Source organism: Hibiscus syriacus, unplaced genomic scaffold (assembly GCF_006381635.1).
Source record: "Hibiscus syriacus cultivar Baekdansim isolate YM2019G1 unplaced genomic scaffold, ASM638163v2 tig00000340_pilon, whole genome shotgun sequence".
Lineage (NCBI taxonomy): Eukaryota > Viridiplantae > Streptophyta > Magnoliopsida > Malvales > Malvaceae > Hibiscus > Hibiscus syriacus.
Genome location: NW_024061783.1, coordinates 12,760,045 through 12,786,743, shown reverse-complemented (window position 1 = coordinate 12,786,743; position 26,699 = coordinate 12,760,045). Strand labels below are relative to the sequence as shown.

General features: G+C 31.5%; 1 protein-coding gene and 1 long non-coding RNA gene across 2 annotated transcripts; both read left to right on the top strand.

Moving 5' to 3' along the window:
* Positions 1 to 402: 402 nt before the first annotated feature.
* On the top strand, positions 403 to 3,716 carry LOC120204511 (aspartyl protease AED3-like). The gene is made up of 3 exons (XM_039204577.1): positions 403 to 897; positions 2,248 to 2,722; positions 3,276 to 3,716. Exons 1-3 carry the CDS (start codon positions 436 to 438, stop codon positions 3,629 to 3,631), a joined length of 1,293 nt encoding a protein of 430 aa, XP_039060508.1. The 5' UTR covers positions 403 to 435; the 3' UTR covers positions 3,632 to 3,716.
* Positions 3,717 to 10,610: 6,894 nt separating this feature from the next.
* On the top strand, positions 10,611 to 26,414 carry LOC120204519. Its single transcript, XR_005523949.1, has 4 exons — positions 10,611 to 10,625; positions 22,642 to 22,645; positions 24,198 to 24,203; positions 26,231 to 26,414. It is a non-coding gene; the product is annotated as an uncharacterized LOC120204519 (long non-coding RNA).
* Positions 26,415 to 26,699: the final 285 nt, after the last annotated feature.

Genomic DNA, 26,699 nt, shown 5'->3' with positions numbered 1-26,699 from the left:
ATGAAAAAGACGATGGTGAAGGGCAATCGGAGGCGACCGAAAATGAATAATGCAAAAAATAAAATTGTTTGAAAGTTTAATGACAAAATTGATGAACCCCTAAAATTTAATGCCTAAAATGACGTCGTTTTGGCATCAATAGTCGTATCTAAAACAACTTTTTTTGTCTACATCATCATATTGTTTGGATTTTAACAATCAAGTGATATAATTGAAGTTAAAATCAAAGTTGATTGTTATAATTGAAGAAATTAGTGTTTGGTAATATAAATAATATAACACCTAAGTTCAATAATATCATGTATAATTTATTTATTTAAATTTTTTTTGGCATCATGCCTATTAAAAAATACATATAAATAGACAGTCACTCTCCATACTATCTCCGCAAGAAAACCTTGAAGCAAAGCTTATCTTCAATTTTCCCACACAACAATGAAAACGTTAATTGTGTGCCTAGTTTTCCTCTTCATTTCCCAAACCCAAGGCCTGAACCCCAAATGCAACACCCAAGACCATGGTTCAACCCTCCAAGTGTTCCACATTTACAGTCCATGCTCTCCCTTCAAACCCTCGAAGCCGCTCTCGTGGGAGGACGATATGTTGTTGACTCTGGCCAAGGACCAGGTTAGGCTGCAATATTTGTCGAGCCTGGTGGTGGCTAAGAAATCCGTGGTGCCTGTAGCTTCAGGCAGGCAGATCTTGCAGAGTCCGACTTACATTGTGATGGCCAGAATTGGAACACCGCCGCAAACCATGCTTATGGCCATGGATACTAGCAATGATGCTGCTTGGATCCCTTGTAATGGCTGCCATGGCTGCTCTTCCAAGGTGTTTAACACCGCTAAATCCTCCACTTTCAAGACCCTTGGCTGCCATGCACCTCAATGCAAGCAGGTAAACTCTTCTCAGGAATTTAAATAGCGGTCGAATAACGGTATTACATCCGTTATATCACGGTTGCGGTAGTGTCCGAAATCACTATCGCGAAAAATAACGATGTGAAGCGGGATCACACCAACAACAGCGGATCATGGGCGTAATTTAAATGATCACGGCCAATCGTGACAATAGCGGATAACTATTCTTCTATTATTTCGTTATTTTAATTTTTTTTAAAAAATGTTTTTTTATTAAAATAATCAGCTCATTCAAAAAAAATTTACGATCATGATATTCGTAATCTGTTATATCCGTAACCGTGATAGACGCAATCACAAACGCTATTTAAATTCCAGACCCTACTTTTTTTTTTAACAGTTCTCACTCACTTAACGCTTACCTACGCGCCAGCGCGTTTTGCAACTACAAGTCAAAAGCTGCTTTTCTAACCCAAAAGCAACGGTTGGCTTTTCCGATTACGTTAGCAAAACGGCAACCAAACTTTTACTCCTAAATTAAAACCTCCGATTGCTTGGTAAAATTGCTTTATTTTCCTTGTATATTAAAAGTTTTAGTATTTTAAACACATTTCCCCCAACGCTTTAATTCTTTGTAGCATTATTGTACTTGATGTACAGACATTTATTGAAGAATAATAAAGAATAGGCTAAACTATGCAAATAGTACTTTTTTATTTAGAGTCTATCTAATTTTAGTCATCAATTTAAAAATTAAGGGTAAATGATCTCAAATATTATCCTTCTGTTTTGTTTAAGTCCCTCAGTCGTTAACTTTTAATAAATATGCGATAGTTGAGGGACTAGAATCGAACAGAAGTTAATGACTAAGAGAATAAAATCGAACGGATCATAAACCTTAGAGACTAAAATTTTAACGGATCGATAACGTTAGACTCTTAAATTTTAAATTTGTGATCAAAGTCGGTCATATCAAAAATAAATTTGACTATTCTCATAGTTTACCTTAAAGAATATTGGGGTCCCTTTGATTTTAAAAAAATATAGTCTAATTTTATTTTCATTATTTTAGATAATAGAAAACATATAAGAAAACACGTTTAGTTGTAAATTTGAAAAATGATTTTTAGAAAATGAAAACAAAAATAAGTGAAAATATAAAAACATAAAAGAAATGATGTTTTCAATATTTTCATTAAAAATATTTTTAATTTTAATCAATATGATAAAGCTTGAAGTAAAATTAACAATGATACTGATATAATTTTTTAATTATTTTTTTAAATATAAACGTGATATTACCTTACTGCCACATTAAAATTACTGTTAATTTTCTAAATAAACATAAAAATAAAATTCCCAGTTGCATATCACGTGATGATTTCAGGTGCAAAATCCCAGTTGCGGTGGAAGCGCGTGCGTGTTCAACATGACCTACGGCAGCTCATCAATAGCAGCAAACCTCTCACGAGACACAATCACCCTCGCCGCCGACCCTATCCCGAGCTACGTATTCGGTTGCCTCCAAAAGATAACCGGCAGGTCAGTGCCACAACAGGGCTTAATGGGCTTGGGCCGAGGCCGATTATCACTTCTTTCACAAACCCAGAGTTTGTACAAATCCACCTTCTCATACTGCCTGCCTAGCTTTAGGTCACCAAAATTTTCAGGGTCATTGAGACTTGGACCAACCGGTCAGCCATTGAGGATCAAATACACACCATTGCTGAAGAACCCTAGAAGACCCTCTCTTTACTTTGTGAAGTTGATTGGGATTAGAGTTGGGAGGAGGATTGTTGACATCCCACCCAAGGCTTTGGCTTTCAACCCTTCCACCGGTGCCGGCACCATCTTTGATTCTGGTAACATATCTGTTTAGATTTTTTTCTTAATCTATTGATAATGTACACATTGTAGATCAGTGGTAGAACTTGGTGATATAATTTGAGGAAACTTAAAACTTTAAAAAATTTAGAGGTTTAAATTAAAATGTTCAAATTTTTTTGAAGAGTTCAGTTTATATATTTTTTTTTCAAAAAATTTAGTTCTAATTAAAAAAATTTAAAATTTGAGAGGTTTAATGATAATTTTTTTTAATTATGGGAAGGGTTTAATTAAGAACATTTTAAAAAAATTTAAAGCTTAATATGAATTTTAAAAATTTTGTGGGGACCAAATTAATTTTTTTAAAATTTTAAAGGTCTAAAATTGAAATTTTCAATTTTTTAGGGGCCATGGCCTCCACATGTCCCCACTATGTTCCGTCATTGCTATAGATGTAGATGTAGATGCTCAAATCCGGACCTTCTAAAGTGAATAAGACTCATTTATTACTGAAATCATTTGATCGTTTGCTATGAAAAAATTGCTTCAACTTTATTGAAGTATGACTAAACTATGGTAATTGAATTTTAGGCACCGTCTTCACCCGGCTAGTGAAACCAGCCTATGTAGCGGTCCGGAATGAGTTCCGGAGGAGAGTTAAGGTTGCCAATGTGACATCCCTGGGAGGATTCGACACATGTTACACCGTCCCGATCGTGGCACCAACGATAACATTCATGTTTGCCGGCATGAACGTAACGCTGCCACAAGAAAACCTACTAATCCACAGCACAGCAGGCAGCATCACATGCTTGGCAATGGCATCAGCGCCGGATAACGTGAACTCAGTGCTGAATGTGATAGCCAACATGCAGCAACAGAACCTTCGGGTGCTTTTCGACGTGCCGAATTCGAGGTTGGGCGTGGCCCGTGAGCGCTGCACCTGAAACCTACTCCAGCAAGTTCATTGTGATAGATAGAAATGGTAGTGTATTTCATAAAGGGTTTGATGTTTAGTTTACTAGCTTTGCCAAACTATGTTATGGGACATTAGAAAACTATGATCAATCTTAAGTTGTGCAATAATTTCCGTTTTAATAGAGTTATCTTTTTACAATGCACCTTTTTCTTATTCTCTGAGTGATGTTAGATTTTTGCAATCATGAAATTCAAGTTTTTTCGGTTAGTTACTTATTTTATTAATAGTATATACCTTGAAATTTTATTTATGACTATTTTATTCAAAATTTTTGTGTTGTTAATATATATATCCACCTTCAAAAATATTTATGAATCCGTCACTGAATATAAATGTTAGAGTATGCCTAAAGATCAATCATATGATGATTGTAATAATACTTTTATTTATCGATTTTATTGAATAAAGGCATTGTCGCTATTATTTTCAGTTATATATGTGTTTAACATAAACTGGAAGATAATAAAGTCCATGTAATGACATAATTGTTATTATTAAAAGATCCCTAGTCAAGTATTATTATGGGCATGGACAATAATAATACGCTTAAGACTAACATATTATTGATTGATGACAAGGAGTTGTCATTGACATAGAGATGTCAGAATTGATACATGATTATATTGTCAGAGAACAATGTATTGGATTGACCCACCATGAGCATATGTCTTGGATTATTATGTGACAGTCATAACATTGCTCATGGTGATAACTATATGTATGATCCTCATACTTGAGATCAATACTATCCCAACATATATTATTGTATGTTTTGATTCAGTTAAACAAGCTCCGTAACTGGTTGCTCTATAAAGACTGTTATTGAATAAATCTCAATATATGTAGTGGGTGTGTATGATTAAGATAGGATTTGTCCTTCCTACATAATAGGAAATATATCACAGGCCACTTGATTGAGTGAGACTAGAAAGGCATGGTCATGCTCAAATAAGTTGATATGAGATATCACAAATTATTCGTTAATTAAAGTCTACTCTAGATATCAAGAAACAATAGATGAGCTATACAAGTGTGACTATTCCAAGACTTGTGCCTATTCTAGATGTAAATGACATAAAGATGTAATACATAAAAGAGTTAATCACCAAGATGATATGTCGAATCATATTTCTTGTAACTTAGGTGACAATGATATATTGCTAGATGTCACTCATTGTATGTAATTTTAGAATTGTTCTAATAATTACTACTAACGTTACAAAAACCTACAGGGTCACACCCTAGGATTGAAATGAGCAAAGATGTACAATTTGTTGTACGTTACTAAAATATATCTAAAGTTAAGATATGTATATTTGATATACATATGAATTTGATTATCCCGAATATATTAAGTAAGCATTAAAAGAATGTAATTTATATGACAACTCTTTTAATTGATATATATATATATATATATAATTCGAAATAATTAAATAAATGTTTTAAGTAAATATTAAAGATTGTAATTCTGATTATAAGTCTTTAATGTATATTTAAGTTGAATTAATTAAATAATATTTTATTTATTAATTCAAAACAACTTTAAAATCCCTAAGATGTTAGGATAATGGATATAAAAGGGTGTGTTAGGTCTAGCAGCCGTTTTGCAACACACACAAACGCTTCAGCCGTTTTCTCTCAAAACAGTTTTGGGGAAAATAAATATTGCTCTCAATCGGGTGAACTGAGTAGAGGTCGAGACGTGATTTCGTGGAGGCTTTCGATTCGAATCGATCTACACCACTAATATTCACTGTTGTTCTTGCTGTTTTCAAGGGACCCGTTGTAAGTATTCGCATCCTTTCCTCCCGATTTCGATTTTTCGTACTTGGATCGCTGGTGAGACCGTCGAGTTTTTGTTTCCGCTACGCCATGGGGTGCGCCGACGGTCCTAACAATAACTTACCATCTAAATTAGTTTCTTGGATAAATAAAACCTTTGAGATTTAATGCTTCACCTTGAAGATAAAACCAGCAGATTTGTTAATTTACCATTGAATCCGTACCACTAAAACGCTGGATTACACAAGTTGCCCAGAATTCCTATTTTTTATGGCATTTTCACTCTCCATTAGGCAGATAATACTCAAACTATACTAATTCTATCTTTGGTTGAATTCCAAATTTCGCTTTAGTGTAGACAATTAAATGATTTAGGGTATGTTTAACATTGCATTTAAAAAGTGATTTTTTTTAGATCTCATTGAGTGAAATCCTTAATTAAAGAGAATGATATTTTTTCTTGAAGTTCTGAGTTTGAGCAGTTGTGTATTTAGGATGTATGTGCATTGTCCATGGCTAAGAAAAAATCTTGAATAGATACTACCTTATAATCACCTTAGATTATTAGAAAAAAGGGTTTTTGAGATAGATAACGAGCTACTTGAGATCTCGATCAACACTCAGATCGAATGGACTCGACTTGAACTCGAATTGAATTCTTGACGAGTTGAAGCGAACTATTTGATACCTGACTCGAAAAGCTAGCGAGAAACTCAAAAAATAATATATTAAATTTTAGATTTTTTAAAATTAAAATTTTAATAATATTAACATTTATATTTTTAAAAAAATAACAATATAAGGTTTTCTTGTACTTAATGTTCAGGTCCAAGCTCAAGTTTGAACTTCAATAGAGCTAAGTCTGAAAATGTCTTGAGTTAAAGTTTTTTGAGCTCATGTCGAGCTTAAAAATTTTAAACTCACACTTTTAAACTTTTCTATTCGAGTCGAAATCAACTATACTCAAACTCGACTCAACTTATTTACAGATATACCTACAAATAATAGTTATCACTCTAGGCCCGATACTAACATCAAGGACCTATATATAAAATGTTATACTTATTGTGTATCGTATGTATATATATATATATATATATATATATACATATTCTTGAAAATGAGTTATTAGTTAGTGTTAATTGAGTTTAGTTCGATTAGCTTTATTATTGATACATTATATGAGCTATAAAATCATTCTTCTATTTGAGTTATATATTTTAAAGCTTATATTTCTCTTTTGGTATTTCTCAAGATATAAAAGTTATTCATCTATCAAGATACAGAAGTTAAAAAAAAATGGCTGTCCCTTTTTCCCATATATATAAGGTAAGGGGGAGGTAAGATAGTAGGCTACCCCCAACACCAGGTTGAGAGCAGCTTCCGTAAGAGACCTCCGAATTATGAAATGCCCTCCGTGGGACTCGATCCCACGACCTCAAGGTTACGAACCTTGTGCTCTACCAACTAAGGTAAATATATTTTATGAATTTATAATTGTGTTTTGATTTTATTTATGTAAATTTTGAATTTTTGTATATTTGTAATTTGTAGTTGTCAATTATATATTTTTTTGATTATTTTCTTTTCTTAATTATGATAATATAGGTGAGAGTGTGTTACACCGTCGATTAATTTAGTTAAAAATGAGACAATACTTCAATGACCAAGACTCATGTGCTATCATTCTATATTTTTGTTTCATATTTTTATAGTATAATGTTGTCGCAAAAATATGCTTCTGGTAATGAAAAAAAGGAAAAAAATGAACTCAAGAATTAGTAGAATCACAAAAGGGAGTTTTAAATAAATTTTTTTTCAAAACGAGTAGAAGATTCTTTGGATGATGATGGATCAGACGTAGATGAAAATATTATTGAACATTTTAATAAAAATTTGAATAATAAAAATTCAAATGATGACAATCCTCTCCATGAAAATACTACTAATTTAAATAACGTATTTGATAGGTAAACTATTGATATTGACATTGATGAGAATATAATCCCTCCTTTTTGATATATGATGCTAGAAATTTGGGTATTCTTGACACTAAAACTAGAATATTTTTTTTGGAAATATGTAACATCCCGAAATCCGGGTCAGTGACTAAAATAAGAATTTTTGAAATTTGGAGATCAATTTAGGAAAAATTGAAAGTTCAAGAACTTTAATAGGAATATTTCATTATTGGATAAAAAGGGTAAATATGAAAGGATTATAAGGGTAAATATGAAAGGATTATAAGGGTATTATGGTAATTTGGAGTGGATGATATTTTTTATCTCCCTTATTTAGGAAGATAACACGTGGAGATGGGGAGAGTTATTTGGAAAGCTTATCTATTCTTCTTCCTTCTTCACATTGGCTTCTATTTTTAAAGGTAAGTTTGATTTAGTGGTTGATTTCTTAAATTCTTAAGTTGGATTTGAGTCTTTGGGGGTTATATAAGCTTAGGGAAAGCTTATATAAGTTTAAAACACCAAGAAGAGAGAATTAGAAAGGAATTTATATTAAGAGTTAAGAAATGAACTTTTGTTATAAAAAGGTTTTTGAAGTTCTCAGAATGAATTTCACTTGTCAAAGAGTTAATTAAGAAGTTAGAGGTGATAGAATTGAATTTAGAACACATGGAAAATTTAATGAAATTCTTTAATTCAAGAATTATGGTGGATTATGGGAGATGGTAAAGTGTTATAGTGTTATAAGAAGGTTTATATATGTATAGATATGTTTTAAAGTATAAGGAGGGATTAATAAGTAGAATTTGGGGTCAAAACAAGACATTTTCGTGCTCAAGATGTAATTTCTGGGTTGTGTGCATCGATGCACATTCAATGTGTACCGATGCACTCTCAAATAAATAAACATCGAATGCCATTAGTGCATCGATGCATAAGGAGTGCATCTATGCACCCCCTTAAAATGAAAACATCGAAGGTGATTGGTGTACCGATGCATGGGTAGTGCATCGATGCACATGTTAAGGGATGCATCGATACATGGTATAATGTACCGATGTACTTCAATACGAAATGAAATAAATCTTTATTTCAGTCTAAGAAATTATAGATTATAGTATATCAATGGAATACTGATAGTATAAATATATGATTGTGTAGACATCGATCGAAAGAAAAGTTTGGATAGGTATGCAGAGTAAGATACGCAAAGAAAACAAGAGCTTAAGAGTGTTCATTGAGACCAGGTGAGTACATGATAGTAAGTGTATGTTATGTTAAGGAATTAAGACTTGCGATGAGTCTAATTCCGATATTATATGATATAAGTACTAAAGCATAAACATGTAGTGATATGGTGTTATATGTATGGTATATGAGTAAATGCATATATCTAATTGTTGAATGCATCTTTATGTGTGAACTATGTAAATGCATGTATGTATGATAATAGGTCATGTGATCATGAGATATATGATAAAATATATGTGAAAATAATATGACTAATATGTGTCTCTATTAGAAGGTTATATGATATGTTATGTATGTGAAATGAATGATATGAATACATGTTAGTATAATAAGATAGATTAGATGTTATAATTGAATGAAGGGGTTATATGATAACATGTATATGCGAACATATGTTGTGATATAAGAATCATGGCAATGAACTATGTGAAAAGCTATGTGATAAGTGAATGTGAATTACATGGAAATATGTTATGTGAAAGTGAACTATGTGCCTACGTGAATATGTAAAAAGATGAATAATAATGCCCATGTTATATAATACGAGAGCTATAGGTATAGTTGGAATACCAAGAGTCGAGGGTCTACGTGGTCCTTCGGGACATTGTGATCCTACGAGACAAATTCTACGCGCCCCTAGTGGGATTTATACGAGCTGTGGTGACAGCATTGTGCACTACCTCTATGTACTCACATACCTTAAGTTCTCAATAATGTGCATGGGCTTTGAAAAGAAACAGAATTTGATATAATGATATGTGTGTTTCTCGTGAAATGGTATATGTGATATGTGATATGTATAAGTAATAAGTTAGGATCATATGATAGTAATTGTAACAAGTGCATATGTGCAATGGTGATATGAGATGTTATATGGTTATGTATGATATGATCATAGTAATTATTCATGTATTGTTGTGTCTTGAAGTTATATTATATGTTTATGTTCAATATATGCTCATATAATGGAATGGAATTAATGACAACGAAATAAGTAAGGATAAACATGTTAGTGATGAGTTCAATATGTGTATAAGTATAATGTGTATTACATAAGATGTTCATGCATTTGTTAGTTTACTTTATATATTTACATGTCTCACTAAGTCTATGACTTAGCGTGTAAGTGTCTTACACGTAGGTGTGGATAAGTCAGAAGATCAAGCTTCGGATCCGTAAAGCAACATATCTCCGTGCAAAGTTCAGATCAGAAATATTTTGTAAAGTATGTCTTGTCATATAATTTAGTATGTTGGCATGTAACTAAGTCATTATGTATATGAACGCTCTGATAGAGTATGTTAAGGTTTTAAACAAGTTTATGTAAAAGAATTACTTTATAGAATAGAAGTTTTAAATTTTCTATGGTTTTTATAAAAGTATATGCTTTGACTGGTCAATGTGACACCTCGGACTCGTATCTGGGTCGGGTATGGATTGGGGGTGTTACATTTAATGGTATCAGAGCTAAGATTTAGCCGATTCTAGGCTTAAACCGAAGTCAAAAGTATTTTAAAAAGGTGTACATGACAATAAAAAGTGAAAGTTTCTGATTTGATAGAGTCATGAGTATGTTGTCTTCTAATAAAGTTATATTGTTATGTATTAGATGTCTGATCGTGAGAGTCCTCGCAGTGAAAGGAGAAGTAATATACCTGAGGGTAGTAGCAATTCACCTGTCCTGGCCAGGCATTGTGAAGAGCGAACACCTCCAGAACTACCAGTGAGAGATCGAGGGTTATTTTTCGGGACGTTAAATGTTGATTTGTCGCATTTTCAACCCTCTGCGCCCTCAGTTCCTCGAATGAATATAGCTAAAGAATTGAAAGGTTTAGGAGCATCTAAGTTTAAGGGTGAAGCTGAGGAAGATCCAATTACTATGGATCTTTGGTTGAACAATGTTAAGATTATGTTGGATGGGCTCCACTGTTCTGATGTGGAAAAATTATATGGAATAGTTTCTTTGTTAAGGGGACAAGCTAGAATATGGTGGACTAATGTCACCATGAGATTAAGAAGTGATCAAGTGACTTAGTTATTCTTTTTGGAAGAATTCAATCGTAAGTATATTGGTGACCAATATATTAGACAGATGAAGCAAGAATTTCTGAATTTGAAGCAAGGGAATTATACAGTGTATGAATACAAATGTGAGTTTAATAAGTTAAGTCATTTTGCTGCTGAGCTTATTCCGACTGAGAAGGATGTATGTGACTGGTTTGTGGAGGGTTTGCACCATAGGCTAAGAGAGTTGCTAATAGCCTTAAATTTGTCATCGTTTCAAGAAGTGGTTAATCGAGTTTAAGCTCTAGAGAGAGCTAATAATGAAAGATTTAAAGAACAGAAAGTTAAGAAGTCCAAAAGAATGGGTGCTTCGTCGAGCTCCTCTCCATCCAAGAAAAATAGGGAATGGAATTCTCTAACTCATGATATGTTGGAATCAAATGTTTTTATTGATAGAATATCAAATCTCAGTCAAGTCAGGAAATGTTCATATTGTGGAAAGAATCATACAGGGGTATGTAGAGTAATCTCTGGAGCTTGTTTTAGATGTGGGGATGTTGGACATTTTATTCGAGATTGTCCACTTATGACTGAGGAGACGATGCAAAGAGAAAGATCTACTACAGTACCTTAACGAAATAGAGGTAGAGGTCGTAGAAGGAATGGATCTGAGACATTCATTCAACATGATATGCAACCACCTGCCCAAGTTTATAATTTAAGGACTGATGAAGATTTTGATGACCCAAAGATATTGGCAGGTAAATTTCGATATCGTGGTAAAATAGTTTGGTTTTAATATATTTGAGTAGAAATAAGAAATAATGAATTGTTAAAAATTAATAATATATGGTTTCCAAGTAAATAAGTTGTATGAAGGTTGTTTATGGAATAAGTAAGAAAGATATATATATATATATTGAGTATCGAATGCGAATTGTATATGAGTATACGGTTAATTGTAAGGGTAATATAAGAATTATTGAGTATTATAAAGGATTGCATCATTTGAGGTAAAATGAAAATTCGAGGATGAATTTTCTTTAAAATAGGGGGAGATTTGTAACATCCCGAAATCTGGGTCAGTGACTAAAATGAGAATTTTTGAAATTTGGGGACCAATTTAGGAAAAATTAAAAGTTCAAGAACTTTAATAGAAATATTTCATTATTGGATAAAAAGGGTAAATATGAAAGGATTATAAGGGTAAATATGAAAGGATTATAAGAGTATTATGGTAATTTGAAGTGAATGATATTTTTTATCTCCCTTATTTAGGAAGATAACACGTGGGGATGGGGAGAGTTATCTGGAAAGCTTATCTCTTCTTCTTCTTTCTTCACGTTGGCTTCTATTTTTAAAGGTAAGTTTGATGTAGTGGTTGATTTCTTGAATTCTTAAGTTGGATTTGAGTGTTTGGGGGTTATAAAAGCTTAGGGAAAGCTTATATAAGTTTAAAACACCAAGAAGAGAGAATTAGAAAGGAATTTATATTAAGAGTTAAGAAATGAACTTTTGTTATAAAAAGGTTTTTGAAGTTCTCAGAATGAACTTCGCTTGTCAAAGGGTTAATTAAGAAGTTAGAGGTGATAGAATTGAATTTAGAACACGTGGAAAATTTAATGAAATTCTTTGATTCAAGAATTATGGTGGATTATGGAAGATAGTAAAGTGTTATAAGAAGGTTTATATATGTATAGATAAGTTTTAAGGTACAAGGAGGGATTAATAAGTAGAATTTGGGGTCAAAACAAGACATTTTCGTGCTCAAGATGTAATTTCTGGGCTGTGTGCATCGATGCACATTCAATGTGTACCGATGCACTCTCAAATAAATAAACATCGAATGCCATTAGTGCATGGATGCATAAGGAGTGCATCGATCCACCCCCTTAAAATGAAAACATCGAAGGTGATTGGTGTACCGATGCACGGGTAGTGCATCGATGCACATGTTAAGGGATGCATCGATACATGGTATAATGTACCGATGCACTTCAATAGGAAATGAAATAAATCTTTCTTTCAGTCTAAGAAATTATAGATTATAGTATATCAATGGAATACGGATAGTATAAATATATGATTATGTAGACATCGATCGAAAGCAAAGTTCGGATAGGTCTGCAGAGTAAGATACGCAAAGAAAACAAGAGCTTAAGAGTGTTCATTGAGACCAGGTGAGTACATGATAGTAAGTGTACGTTATGTTAAGGAATTGAGACTTGCGATGAGTCTAATTCCGATATTATATGATATAATTACTAAAGCATAAACATGTAGTGATATGGTGTTAGATGTATGGTATATGAGTAAATGCATATGTCTAATTATTGAATGCATCTTTATGTGTGAACTATATAAATGCATGTATGTATGATAATAGGTCATGTGATCATGAGATATATTATAAAATATATGTGAAAATAATATGACTCATATGTGTCTCTATTAGAAGGTTATATGATATGTTATGTATGTGAAATGAATGATATAAATACATGTTAGTATAATAAGATAGATTAGATGTTATAATTGAATGAAGGGGTTGTATGACAACATATATATGCGAACATATGTTGTGAGATAAGAATCATGGCTATGAACTATGTGGAAAGAAATACAGGAAAAAGTGAAAAGTTATGTGATAAGTGAATGTGAATTACATGGAAATATGTTATGTGAAAGTGAACTATGTGCCTACGTGAATATGTAAAAAGATGAATAATAATGCCCATGTTATATAATACGAGAGCTATAGGTATAGTTGGCATGCCAAGAGTCGAGGGTCTACGTGGTCCTTCGGGATATAGTGGTCCTACGGGACAAATTCTACGCGCCCCTAGTGGGATTTATACGAGCTGTGGTGACAGCATTGTGCAGAACCTCTATGTACTCACATACCTTAAGTTCTCAATAGTGTGCATGGGCTTTGAAAAGAAACATAATTTGATATAATGGTATGTGTGTTTCTCGTGAAATGGTATATGTGATATGTGAAATGTGTAAGTAATAAGTTAGGATCATATGATAAAAATTGTAACAAGTGCATGTGTGTAATGGTGATATGAGATGTTATATGGTTATGTATGATATGATCATAGAAATTATTCATGTATTGTTGTGTGTTGAAGTTATATTATATGTTTATGTTCAATATATGCTCATATAATGGAATGGAATTAATGACAACGAAATAAGTAAGGATAAACATGTTAGTGATGAGTTCAATAGGTGTATAAGTATAATGTGTATTACATAAGATGTTCATGCATTTGTTAGTTTACTTTATATATTTACATGTCTACTAAGTCTATGACTTAGCATGTAAGTGTCTTACACGTAGGTGTGGATAAGTCAGAAGATCAATGTAACACCCTCAGACCCGTACCCGACCCGAATACGAGTCTGAGGTGTCACATTGACTTTTCAAACTTTGACTCTTAAAAAAAATTCAAAGACAATTTAAAACTTTCATTAAAATAAAAACGGTTTATTTACATATATTGACCAAAATAATCAAAATCGATCATAGCATATTCAACTCAATCAATTAGTACATGCCAACTATATTCAAATTAACCAAACACATTTAAATCATCTATTTTCTGATCTGAAATTTTGTAAGGGAGATGCTGACCTGTCTTGCTCTTCTTCGCTTCTCTTCTCGCTTCTTTAACCAACGTGTGAAACAATCACACGCTAAGTCGTTGACTTAGAGAGGCATTAAACATATAAAGGTAACTCTAACTACTTAACCATGCATGTACCTATCATATCATGTTATCGCACACAACAATATAACATCATATATAATAAACTATACCCATATACACATCATTCATTATTTCCATCATTAACTTTATTTTACTATCAATATAATTATCAATCATATCTTGTAATCATATCCTTTTTTATGCCTAACATTTTTAACCAACATGACTCATTTAACTACATAATACACCAATCGTCATTTAAATCATATAATACAATTCATTTCACCAAAAGCATATACATCAAATATCATATATTTATTAATATCTCTTTGTTAGCCCATGTAATCTGTGAGAACTATAGATATGTGAGTCTATAGAGGTTGTGCACTAAAGCTGTCACCACAGCTCCGATAAATGCACCGAAGTGCCACGTAGAGTTGCACCGTAGTGCCACGTAGAATTGCACCGAAGTGCCATATAAAATATCCCTAAGGACCACGTAGAAAATTCCTTAAGAATCATATACATATTCCAAGGACCAAGTATGTGTCTCAAAGGACCTCATAGATGTTCCAAAGGATACATATATGTCCCGAAGGACCGCGTAGACCCTCGACTCTTGGCATCCTAACTATACCCCTAGCTCTCATGACACATAACATGGGCATTATCTTTTATATCTTTTTACATATTCATGTAAACATATCAAATATTCATATAAACTCATAGCTTCATTCACATATACATGTAATCACGTAGTTCATGTCAATTCTCATGTAATTTCATATTCCTATATCACATGGCTTATCATACTTCTCATGTGTTCCTATAAACATGTCATATCCTATGACTTATATCATTTCATATAGTTTATGTTTTAATCTCTTATATTCACATAATTCAATATCAATGAACTTGGTTCACTTTCTCATATCATCATACCTGCATATAATCTTATATGTCTTATCACTACCATATAAACTCACACATGTAGTCATATACTTATATCACATAATAATTCCACTTGTCTATATCTTATGTCCATTTCCCTGCTCAAATCATATAACACCTATAACCTTCTTATAGGATTTTATAGTACTTAATTTTATAAATCCTATATCATAAACTCCTTTAAATATATATATATATCATTCTTCTAAGGCTTATCCTATAACTTCGTATCATCATCTACATTCATCTCCCCTAATTTATATACTATTCTCATATACTCTCCTAATTCATTATTTTATGATTTCTATTTTTATTCTCTAAAGTCTTCTCTCACTTTTTCTTTAATACCATAAGTATATTATACTAGTTTCCTCTAAACTTAACTCATGTAATTTATATCTTGTTATCATATAATTCATTTACTAGTTTATATGATTCGTAATTTTATAACTTATTTTACATGTTTATACAACCTTTTCGTATAGCTTCATAGTTTAGTATCACACAACACACATATCATGGACACTTAACTTGTATCATATAAACATGTACTCTCATGATTAATATTCATATACTTAACATATAACCATATGCATGTATCTATGTCCACAAAGAAATCGTATCATTGTGACAATTTTATTCATAAACTCATGCAATCTAGTAGTGGAAATAGACTTATCACAAGTCTAGTTTCCATGTAGAAATACATATATTCTATGCGTATGCACTCACCTTGGTCTCACTAAGTTTCGATCCTCTTTTATGATTTCTTTTCTTTCGATCGAATCTTAACTTGATGATCATACCGTAACTTGTTCGTGTTTGATATCTACATAATCATACATTGATACATCTTAGTATCCAATTAATATACTCTAATCTATCATTTCTTAGACCAAAATAAAGGTTTATTTCTATTTCCCCTTGAAGTGCATCGATGCATTCTACAGTGTATCGATGCATCCCTTAACATGTGCATTGATGTGCTCCTTATGTATCGATGCACTAATTGCATTCGATGTTTCCATTTTTAAGGGGTGCATCGATGCACTTCCTGTGCATCGATACACAAAAAATAATTTCTGGAAATTTTCCCTTGATGCATCGGTACATGATGAATGTGTATCGATGCACATTAGCCCATAATTCCAATTTATGCCCGAAAATCAACTCTTTTCAGCTTAATTACTTCATATATCATACCCTTTCTTATTCTTAACTTACATACTCATATTCAAACTAATTTATATTCATTAATCACCTCTTTAACAACAAAATCCTATTCTCCATATATAATTCAAGAATTACACTAATTTTTCAACATGTTCCAAATTCAATTCTATTGCTTCTAACTTCTTAATTAGACCCTTAACAACTCAAATTCATCCTTATAACTTCAAAAACCTTTTTATAATAAAAGTTCATTTATAAACTCTTAATAGAAATTCCTTTCTAATTCTCTCTTCTTGGTGTTTAAACTTATATAAGCTTTCCTTAAGCTTATATAACCCCCAAAGACTCAAATACAACTTAAAAATTCAAGAAATCAAAAGCTAAATCAAACTTACATTTTCTCTTGGCTTCCACGTGAAGAAGAAGAAAGGAGAAGAAGAGAACTCTGGAGAAATCTCTCCCTTTTCCACGTGGTTCCCTTTTCTTATAAAGGAAGAATAAAAATCTTACTTGTCAATTGACCATTTTACCCTTTAATTCATTCCATAATTACTAAATAACCTTCATCATATATTTCCAATAACTCATTGAACTATTCAATTATCCTACTTTAATCACCAATTTTGAAAATTTTTAATCTAGTCACTAACCTGATATTGAGGATCTTACAAACCTCCCTTCCTTTTAAGAAAATTCGTCCTCGAATTTTCACTGAACATATTAATAAGAACATATCTTCTAATGTTCTTATGTTACCTCATTTACTTAATCTTTTATTCCTTTAGTTCTTCAACTACCTTTTTCCCTTATATATTCATCTACTATCACTTATCATATAAACAGTAACTAGTAACTTTAATCAATTTCTGTCTTTTTTCTCATTCCATTTTGCCTTTTCCTTTGACCATTTCTGAAATTTCATATAACGTCACTAATCACGTAGACAATAACATTCGTTTTCATCACTTAACCTCATAAATCCATCTCTAATTACCTTATAACAATAACCAAACTTATTTTCCATCATCATTTGACCAAGAACACAACCTTAAATCTTCTTCAAATATGATTAAACATACACTTTAAAGAATCTTTTCACCTCACCTTGCACACTTTTCGTACTTCTATATCGAACTTATCATCTACACTTCCATTTAACCTTCATCATATCTAATCCCTTAAACTCAATCCTTTTCATTTCTTTGTTCCATTATTCATTTATTCATTCCAAATTGAAATCTCCTTATACATAAATCATATATTTCCTTTCATATTCATATACTATTATCCTATCACCTATACTCATCTCTGTGTACCAATCTTCATTGCATCCTCGTAACCTTGATAACCCAATTTACTTATATAGAACTTCATTCTTTACCATCTCTTATACTTGTATTTTCCTTCTTTACAGCTCCATACAATTACTTTTCTCCTTGTCTACATCATAGTTATCCGATCAGAATACACAACTTTAACAAACTTTTCAAACTTTCAAACTTTATCCTTTCTTCCAATCTTATAACTCTATCACCTTTATTCTGACAGCTAGTTAATAACATCTATCCAATCTAGGCACAAGCCCTAGTCAACCCATCATATACATCCTTTCCAATCGAAATTATTTAAAAAAATAGTTTACTTAACTTATCAATTTCACCTCTATCCTCATACATCCTGTAATTTCCGTTGCTCAAACTCAACATTCTGACTTTCTTTGTCTTATAATCTGATCATCGATATACTCATTCTTAAACTCTTCTTATCAATCCTCAGCTTTACTCAAATATACAAATCCTTACTTCATTTTCCTTTACTATACCACATTACTATGATCCAAATATACAACTGTATCCAGATCTATTTCATATTTGGTTATCATATCCTGACAATATCTTATAATCTTATAATTTCAGTACATTTTTATCACGTATTCTGGTTAGCCAATGCTAACTCTTTCCGTCTTAACCGCAAACCCTTATCATATAAACACTCTTGCTTATACACAATGTTATCCCTTCGTTTCGAACTCATAAGCTCCGACTTTATACTTTTTATACACTTGTCATTGATACCCTTATTCTTGAACTCTTCTACCAATTCTCACTACAGCATTTAATCTTTTAACGCTCTTATGGTGACACTTGTTCACCATATTCTATCGTATCCATGAAATAATAAAAATACTTCATATCACTTTTCTGATTCAAACATGTGAAAACTTTCTATCACTATTCTAATATGATTTCAACTTTCTAAAATCAGTCTTTGATCTTATGAGGCATTTCTTGAGGTGTTCGCTCTTTCTTATGCCTGGCCAGGGTAGATGAATTGCTACTACCATCAGGTTTACCCCTCGCTTTCTTTGAAATTCTAATAATCAAATTTCTACTATATTAAACTAATCTTATTCTATTAGCAAGACAACATACTCTTTACACTATCAGATCAGAAATTTTTTTCACTCTGTGTTGGCATGTACACATTTTATGACACTTTGGACTTCGGTTTATGCCGAGAATCGGCTAAATATTAGCTCTGATACCATTAAATATAACACCCTCAGACCTGTACCTGACTCGAATACGAGTCTGAGGTGTCACATTGACTTTTCAAACTTTGACTCTTAACAAAATTCAAATAAAATTTAAAACTTTCATTAAAATAAAAGCGGTTTATTTACATATATTGACCAAAATAATCAAAATCGATCAGAGCATATTCAACTCAATCAATTAGTACATTCTAACTATATTCAAATTAACCAAACACTTTTAAATCATCTATTTTCTGATCTAAAATTTTGTAAGGGATATGCTGACCTGTCTTGCTCTTCTTCGCTTCTCTTCTCGCTTCTTTAACCTACGTGTGAAACAATCACATGCTAAGTCATTAACTTAGAGAGGCATTAAACGTATAAAGGTAACTCTAACTACTTAACCATGCATGTACATATCATATATGTTATCGCACACAACAATATAACATCACATATAATAAACTATGCCCATATACACATCATTCATTATTTCCATCATTAACTTTATTTTACTATCAATATAATTATCAATCATATCTTGTAATCATATCCTTTTTATGCCTAACATTTTTAACCAACATGACTCATTTAACTACATAATACACCAATCGTCATTTAAATCGTATAATACAATTCATTTCACCAAAAACATATACATCAAATATCATATATTTATTAATATCTCTTTGTTAGCCCATGTAATCTGTGAGAACTATAGATATGTGAGTCTATAGAGGTTGTGCACTAATGCTGTCACCACAGCTCCGATAAATGCACCGAAGTGCCACGTAGAGTTGCACCGTAGTGGCGAGTAGAATTGCACCGAAGTGCCATATAAAATGTCCCTAAGGACCACGTAGAAAATTCCTTAAGAATCATATACATATTCCAAGGACCAAGTATGTGTCTCAAAGGACCTCATAAATGTTCCAAAGGATACATATATGTCCTGAAGGACCGCGTAGACCCTCGACTCTTGGCATGCCAACTATATCCCTAGCTCTCATGACACATAACATGGGCATTATCTTTTATATCCTTTTACATATTCATGTAAACATATCACATATTCATATAAACTCATAGCTTCATTCACATATACATGTAATCATGTAGTTCATGTCAATTCTCATGTAATTTCATATTCCTATATCACATGGCTTATCATACTTCTCATGTGTTCCTATAAACATGTCATATCCTATTATTTATATCTTTTCATATAGTTTATGTTTTAATCTCTTATATTCACATAATTCAATATCAATGAACTTGGTTCACTTTCTCATATCATCATACCTGCATATAATCTTATATGTCTTATCACTACCATATAAACTCACACATGTAGTCATATACTTATATCACATAATAATTCCACTTGTATATATCTTATGTCCATTTCCCTACTCAAATCATATAACACCTATATCCTTCTTATAGGATTTTATAGTACTTCATTTTATAACTCCTATATCATAAACTCCTTTAAATATATATATATATCCTTCTTCTAAGGCTTATCCTATAACTTCGTATCATCATCTACATTCATGTCCCCTAATTTATATAATATTCATATAGTCTCCTAATTCATTATTTTATGATTTCTATTTTTATTATCTAAAATCTTCTCTGACTTTTCCTTTAATACCATACGTCTATTATACTAGTTTCCTCTAAACTTAACTCATGTAATTTATATCTTGTTATCATATAATTCATTTACTAATTTATATGATTCATAATTTTATAACTTATTTTACATGTTCATACAACCTTTTCGTATAGCTTCATAGTTTAGTATCACACAACACACATATCATGGACACTTAACTTGTATCATATAAACATGTACTCTCATGATTAATATTCATATACTTAACATATAACCATATGCATGTATCTATGTCCACAAAGAAATCGTATCATTGTGACAATTTTATTCATGAACTCATGCAATCTAATAGTGCAAATAGACTTATCAAAAGTCTAGTTTCCATGTAGAAATACATATATTCTATGAGTATGCACTCACCTTGGCCTCACTAAGTTTCGATCCTCTTTTATGATTTCCTTTCTTTCGATCGAATCTTAACTTGATGATCATACCGGAACTTGTTTGTGTTTGATATCTACATAATCATACATTGATACATCTTAGTATCCAATTAATATACTCTAATCTATCATTTCTTAGACCAAAATAAAGGTTTATTTCTATTTCCCCTTGAAGTGCATCGATGCATTCTACAGTGTATCGATGCATTCTACAGTGTATCGATGCATCCCTTAACATGTGCATCGTTACACTCCTTATGCATCGATGCACTAATTGCATTCAATGTTTCCATTTTTAAGGGGTGAACAATTTCTGGAAATTTTCCCTTGATGCATCGGTACATGATGAATGTGTACCGATGTACACTAGCCCATAATTCCAAATTATTCCCGAAAATCCACTCTTTTCAGCTTAATTACTTCATATATCATCCCCATTTCTTATTCTTAACTTACATACTCATATTCAAACTAATATCTATTCATTAATCACCTCTTTAACATCAAAATCCTATTCTCCATATGTAATTCAAGAATTACACTAAATTTTCAACATGTTCCAAATTCAATTCTATTGCTTCTAACTTCTTAATTAGACACTTGACAAGTCAAATTCATCCTTAGAACTTCAGAAACCTTTTTATAATAAAAGTTCATTTATAAACTCTTAATAGAAATTCCTTTCTAATTCTCTCTTCTTGGTGTTTAAACTTATATAAGCTTTCCTTAAGCTTATATAACCCCCAAAGACTCAAATCCAACTTAAAAATTCAAGAAATCAATAGCTAAATCAAACTTACCTTTGCTCTTGGCTTCCACGTGAAGAAGAAGAAAGGAGAAAAAGAGAACTCATGGAGAAATCTCTCCCTTTTCCACATGGTTCCCTTTTCTTATAAAGGAAGAATAAAAATCTTACTTGTCAATTGACCATTTTACCCTTTAATTCATTCCATAATTACTAAATAACCTTCATTATATATTTCCAATAAATCATTGAACTATTCAATTATCCTACTTTAATCACCAATTTCTGAAAATTTTCAATCTAGTCACTAACCCGATAATGAGGATGTTACAATCAAGCTTCGGATCCGTAAAGCAGCATATCTCCGCGCAAAGTTCAGATCAGAAATAATTTGTAAAGAATGTATTGTCATATAATTTAGTATCTTGGCATGTAACTAAGTCATTATGTATATGAACGCTCTGATAGAGTCTGTTAAGGCTTTAAACAGGTTTATGTAAAAGAATTACTTTATAGAATAGAAGTTTTAAATTTTCTATGGTTTTTATAAAAGTATATGCTTTGACTGGTCAATGTGACACCTCAGACTCGTATCCGGGTCGGGTACGGGTTGGGGGTGTTACAAATTGTGCAACACATATACACATTATTTTCAAGCTCTATTAAAAAAATGAAAGATTTTAATTGATAATGTTAAAAAAATTACAATAAAATCTTTATGTAATGCTCGATGGGAGAGTCGAATAAAAAGTGCTAAAGCTATTAGATTTCAAGCACCTCAAATAAAATTAGTTTTGTTGGCATTGTATAATTTTAGTGGTGAATATGCCAATACAAAAAGTGAAATAGAAAGTTTAGCTAATTCTCTTGCGAGTTTGAGTTCTTACTTAGCTTGGTGATTTGCTATGAGATTTTATTTACCATTAATAAGGTAAGTAGAAATTGCAATCTAAATCTATGTGCATTGGAAATACAATTAGTGAAGTATAAAGAGTAATGTTATTCTTTGATAAATATATAAATGAAATATTTGAGTCTTTCATGGATATTGTCAAAAGCATGACATTTGATATGAATATAGAACCAACACTTTCAACAAAACGTCATGTGTTTAGAAAAAGAAAATTTGATGAGATGATAATGAAGAAAAAGTACAATCACCCGAATAATCTTTTAGAGTTAATTATTTTCTTGTGATTGTAAATTTAGTTAAAACTTCTTTAAAAAATAGATTTGAACAATTGAAATTATTTGACAATATTTTTAGATTTTTATTTGATTCCAAAAGATTAATATGCTTGGGCAATGATGAATTACGGAAACCTTGCATGGACTTTAAGACTATTTTTTCTCATAATGATTTGTCTGATATTGATGCAGAAGATCTTTTTTCAGAATGAAAGTGTTACAAATGACTTTGCCAAATGAGTTAATGTGAGCATTTGAAATTTTTAAGATTGTCAAAGTTGTAGATTGCTATCCAAATGTTTCAATTACTTACCAAATTCTCTTTAACTATGTCAGTGACAGCTTCATCAGCTGAAAGAAGTTTTTCAAAGTTAAAATTGTTGAAAACCTATTTGAGGTTGTCAATGTCACAAGAAATATTGAATGGTCTAACCATTTATTGAGAAAAATATGTTAGATCATATTGATATATACATATTGTTAGTGATTTTGCATCTATAAATGCTCGCATAAATTGTTTTATGTAATATTTGGGTGTTCAATAAGTTTTCTTGATGTTTTTATAAGAAATTTGATGTATTTATCATATAGTTTGTTGAGTATACTCTTAACTTTTTTTAATATTTATATTTAAAGACCCCATTTTTAAATTTACCCTCAGTCTCCAAAATCTCAAAAATAGGCATGTTAGGAGTAAGGTAAAGCATAAACCTCAACACACACCTAAAAAAGAAAGAAAAAAAAAGATCCAAAATAATAGAGAGGCTGAGCAACCAAAATTATCAAGTATATTTTGATAAGATAATTCATATTAATATTTTTCTAAACTAATTTTTATAGTAAAAGGTAGATGTGGTTAAAATTATATATGTTTGATTTATTGATCGTCTATTTAAATAAAAATAATTGAGTTTTTGAATTTAATTTTAATATTTTATTTGATATTCATTTCTTTTATTTTGTCTCAATTAACTATATATGTTTGTAATAAGAAATTGAATACATAAAGAGAAATTAAAAAAAAGATGTTGTGGTTTAGAAATCTATAACAGTAATAATTCTTTTTGTTTATTTATGAGGGGGACGACGTCAACCATTGATCTAAACTATTATCATCCACTATTTTCTTATGCATTGTTTTTTCATGTTTTCTTATAAAGTTTTTTGTTTTTTATTTTTTTTCTTTTTTAATATACATACATACATACATACATATATATGTATAATATATATATATATATATATATATATATATATATGATATTTTAAGTTATTTTATTTAATAAGTTTTCTTTTCTTTTCATAAAAATGCAAATTTGTCTATTTTTTAGTATATTTCCTTTTTCAAGATTGAATTTGTTTTCACCTCTCTAATTGTTGTTTATTTGATTATTTTGTTGATCTACTCCTATTTGAATCATCGAACTGATTTTCTCGTATAAATAGATATATGCAATCATCAACAATATATCATGCTTAAATTGTAATAAAGTTGATTGTTAACGTACCATTATATTCTATTTTATTATTAATCTAGGGTCTATTTTATTTTAATCTGGGGTGATTACAAGTGATAATATCTATTCTAAGAAATCTCAATTATTTGACAATGAACGCTCAAATATCATGCAATCACTGGTGCTAAAATCCGGAACCTATAAGAATAATATTAATTTATAATATTAATGCATATTACATTATTTATAATATTAAGTTTATTTAAATTTAAGTATAATTTATTATCAGCTCGGGTGATTTTTCCTTGTGCATAAAGTCAGGTGTAACTCAACTTATGAACAATTCTAAAATGTTCACCACCTATCATAATTGTGTTTAAAGTAGTTTGAACAAATACGCGCTATTCTCTTTTTCTAAATTATAATCATTTTAATTTATATCTTTTGAGTAAATTTTGCATGCAGAGCTGAAGAGTCTACGAGTTAGGTAACCTGCCAAAATTCCGTGTATATAAAGCAATGGGGTTTGGCAAAGTTTTCCCAAGCCAAAACCCATAACAAAATTTCATTATGGCTTGTGCTTGTTTTTCCAAGCTGTGTTTGGAGTTGCTTCTCCTTGTGGTTGTATTGGGAAGCAGCAATGCTCAACTTTCAACCAATTTTTACTTAAAATCATGCCCAAACTTGCTTTCCACTGTCAAACCCACTGTCAGCTCTGCTGTTAACAAAGAGGCTCGTATGGGTGCTTCTCTTCTTCTATTATTCTTCCATGATTGCTTTGTCAACCTCCTCCTCCTCCTCCTTCTCATTGAGCTTTATATTATGATTCTTCTTCTTATTGAGCATCTTCTTCTTTTTCTTCTTCTTCTTATTGAGCTTTATATTATGACTCTTCTTCTTATTGAGCTTCTTCTTCTTGTTCTTCTTCTTATTGAACTTTATATTATGGTTCTTCTTATTGAACTTCTTCTTCTTCTTTTCTTCTTCTCATTGAGCTTTATATTATGTTTCTTCTTCTTATTGAGCTTCTTCTTCTTCTTCTTCTACTACTTCTACTTCTTCTCATTGAGTTTTATATTATGATTCTTCTTCTTATTGAGCTTCTTCTTTTTCTCATTGAACTTTATATTATGATTCTTCTTCTTATTGAACTTCTTCTTCTTCTTCTTATTGAGCATCTTCTTCTTGTTCTTGTTCTTCTTCTACTTCTACTTCTTCTCATTGAGCTTTATATTATAATTCTTCTTCTTATTGAGCTTCTTCTTCTTGTTCTTCTTCTTCTCATTGAACTTTATATTATGATTCTTCTTATTGAACTTCTTCTTCTTCTCATTGAGCTTTATATTATGTTTCTTCTTCTTATTGAGCTTCTTCTTCTTCTTCTACTTCTTCTCATTGAGTTTTATATTATGATTCTTCTTCTTATTGAGCTTCTTCTTCTTCTCCTTCTCACTGAGCTTTATATTATGATTCTTCTTCTTATTGAGCTTCTTCTTTTTCTTCTTCTTACTGAGCTTTGTATTATGGTCCTTTTCACCGAGGAGAAAAACGCTAACGCGAATTGTAACTCGGCTCGTGGATTTGACGTCGTCGACAACATCAAGTCAGCAGTTGAGAATGTTTGCCCTGGTGTAGTTTCTTGTGAGGATATCTTGGCTATAGCTGCTAGAGACTGTTGAAATTGTAAGTCCTCAACATACGCACATTTAAGCATCTTAGTTAAAGTTTCAAATAAGCAAGTAATTGGGGAGAATACTCTGTTTGTGATTTGTTGTTGGGAGGACCAACCTGGAATGTGAAACTTGGAAGAAGAGATGCTCGAACAGCTAGCCAGTCCGCGGCTAATAACGGCATTCCTCCGCCGACGTCGAACTTGAACCAGCTCATTTCAAGGTTCAATGCTCTCGGACTTTCAACAGGCGACTTCGTTGTTTTATCCGGCTTGTCCTCTCTTCTACAGCTACACTTTATGTTTGAACTGTTAGCATAAATGGAGCATAAACACAGTGGAAAGGATCGGTCATAATAACTTCCACTGATTTCCTTATGGCATAATCAATATCCTAATGGTGTCAAGTGTGCAGGGTCACGTACAATTGGACAAGCAAGGTGCACATCATTCAGGTCACACACAATTGGACAAGCAAGGTGCACATCATTCAGGCCTGGTATATACAACGAGAACAACATTGACGCTTCCTTTGA

What these genes read in the sequence shown, in the direction of transcription:
- LOC120204511 (XM_039204577.1), top strand. Translation starts at nt 436, where the DNA reads ATGAAAACGTTAATTGTGTGCCTAGTTTTCCTCTTCATTTCCCAAACC. An exon ending in ATGCACCTCAATGCAAGCAG is followed by an intron (nt 898 to 2,247) that starts GTAAACTCTTCT and finishes TGATGATTTCAG; the next exon opens with GTGCAAAATCCCAGTTGCGG. An exon ending in CGGCACCATCTTTGATTCTG is followed by an intron (nt 2,723 to 3,275) that starts GTAACATATCTG and finishes ATTGAATTTTAG; the next exon opens with GCACCGTCTTCACCCGGCTA.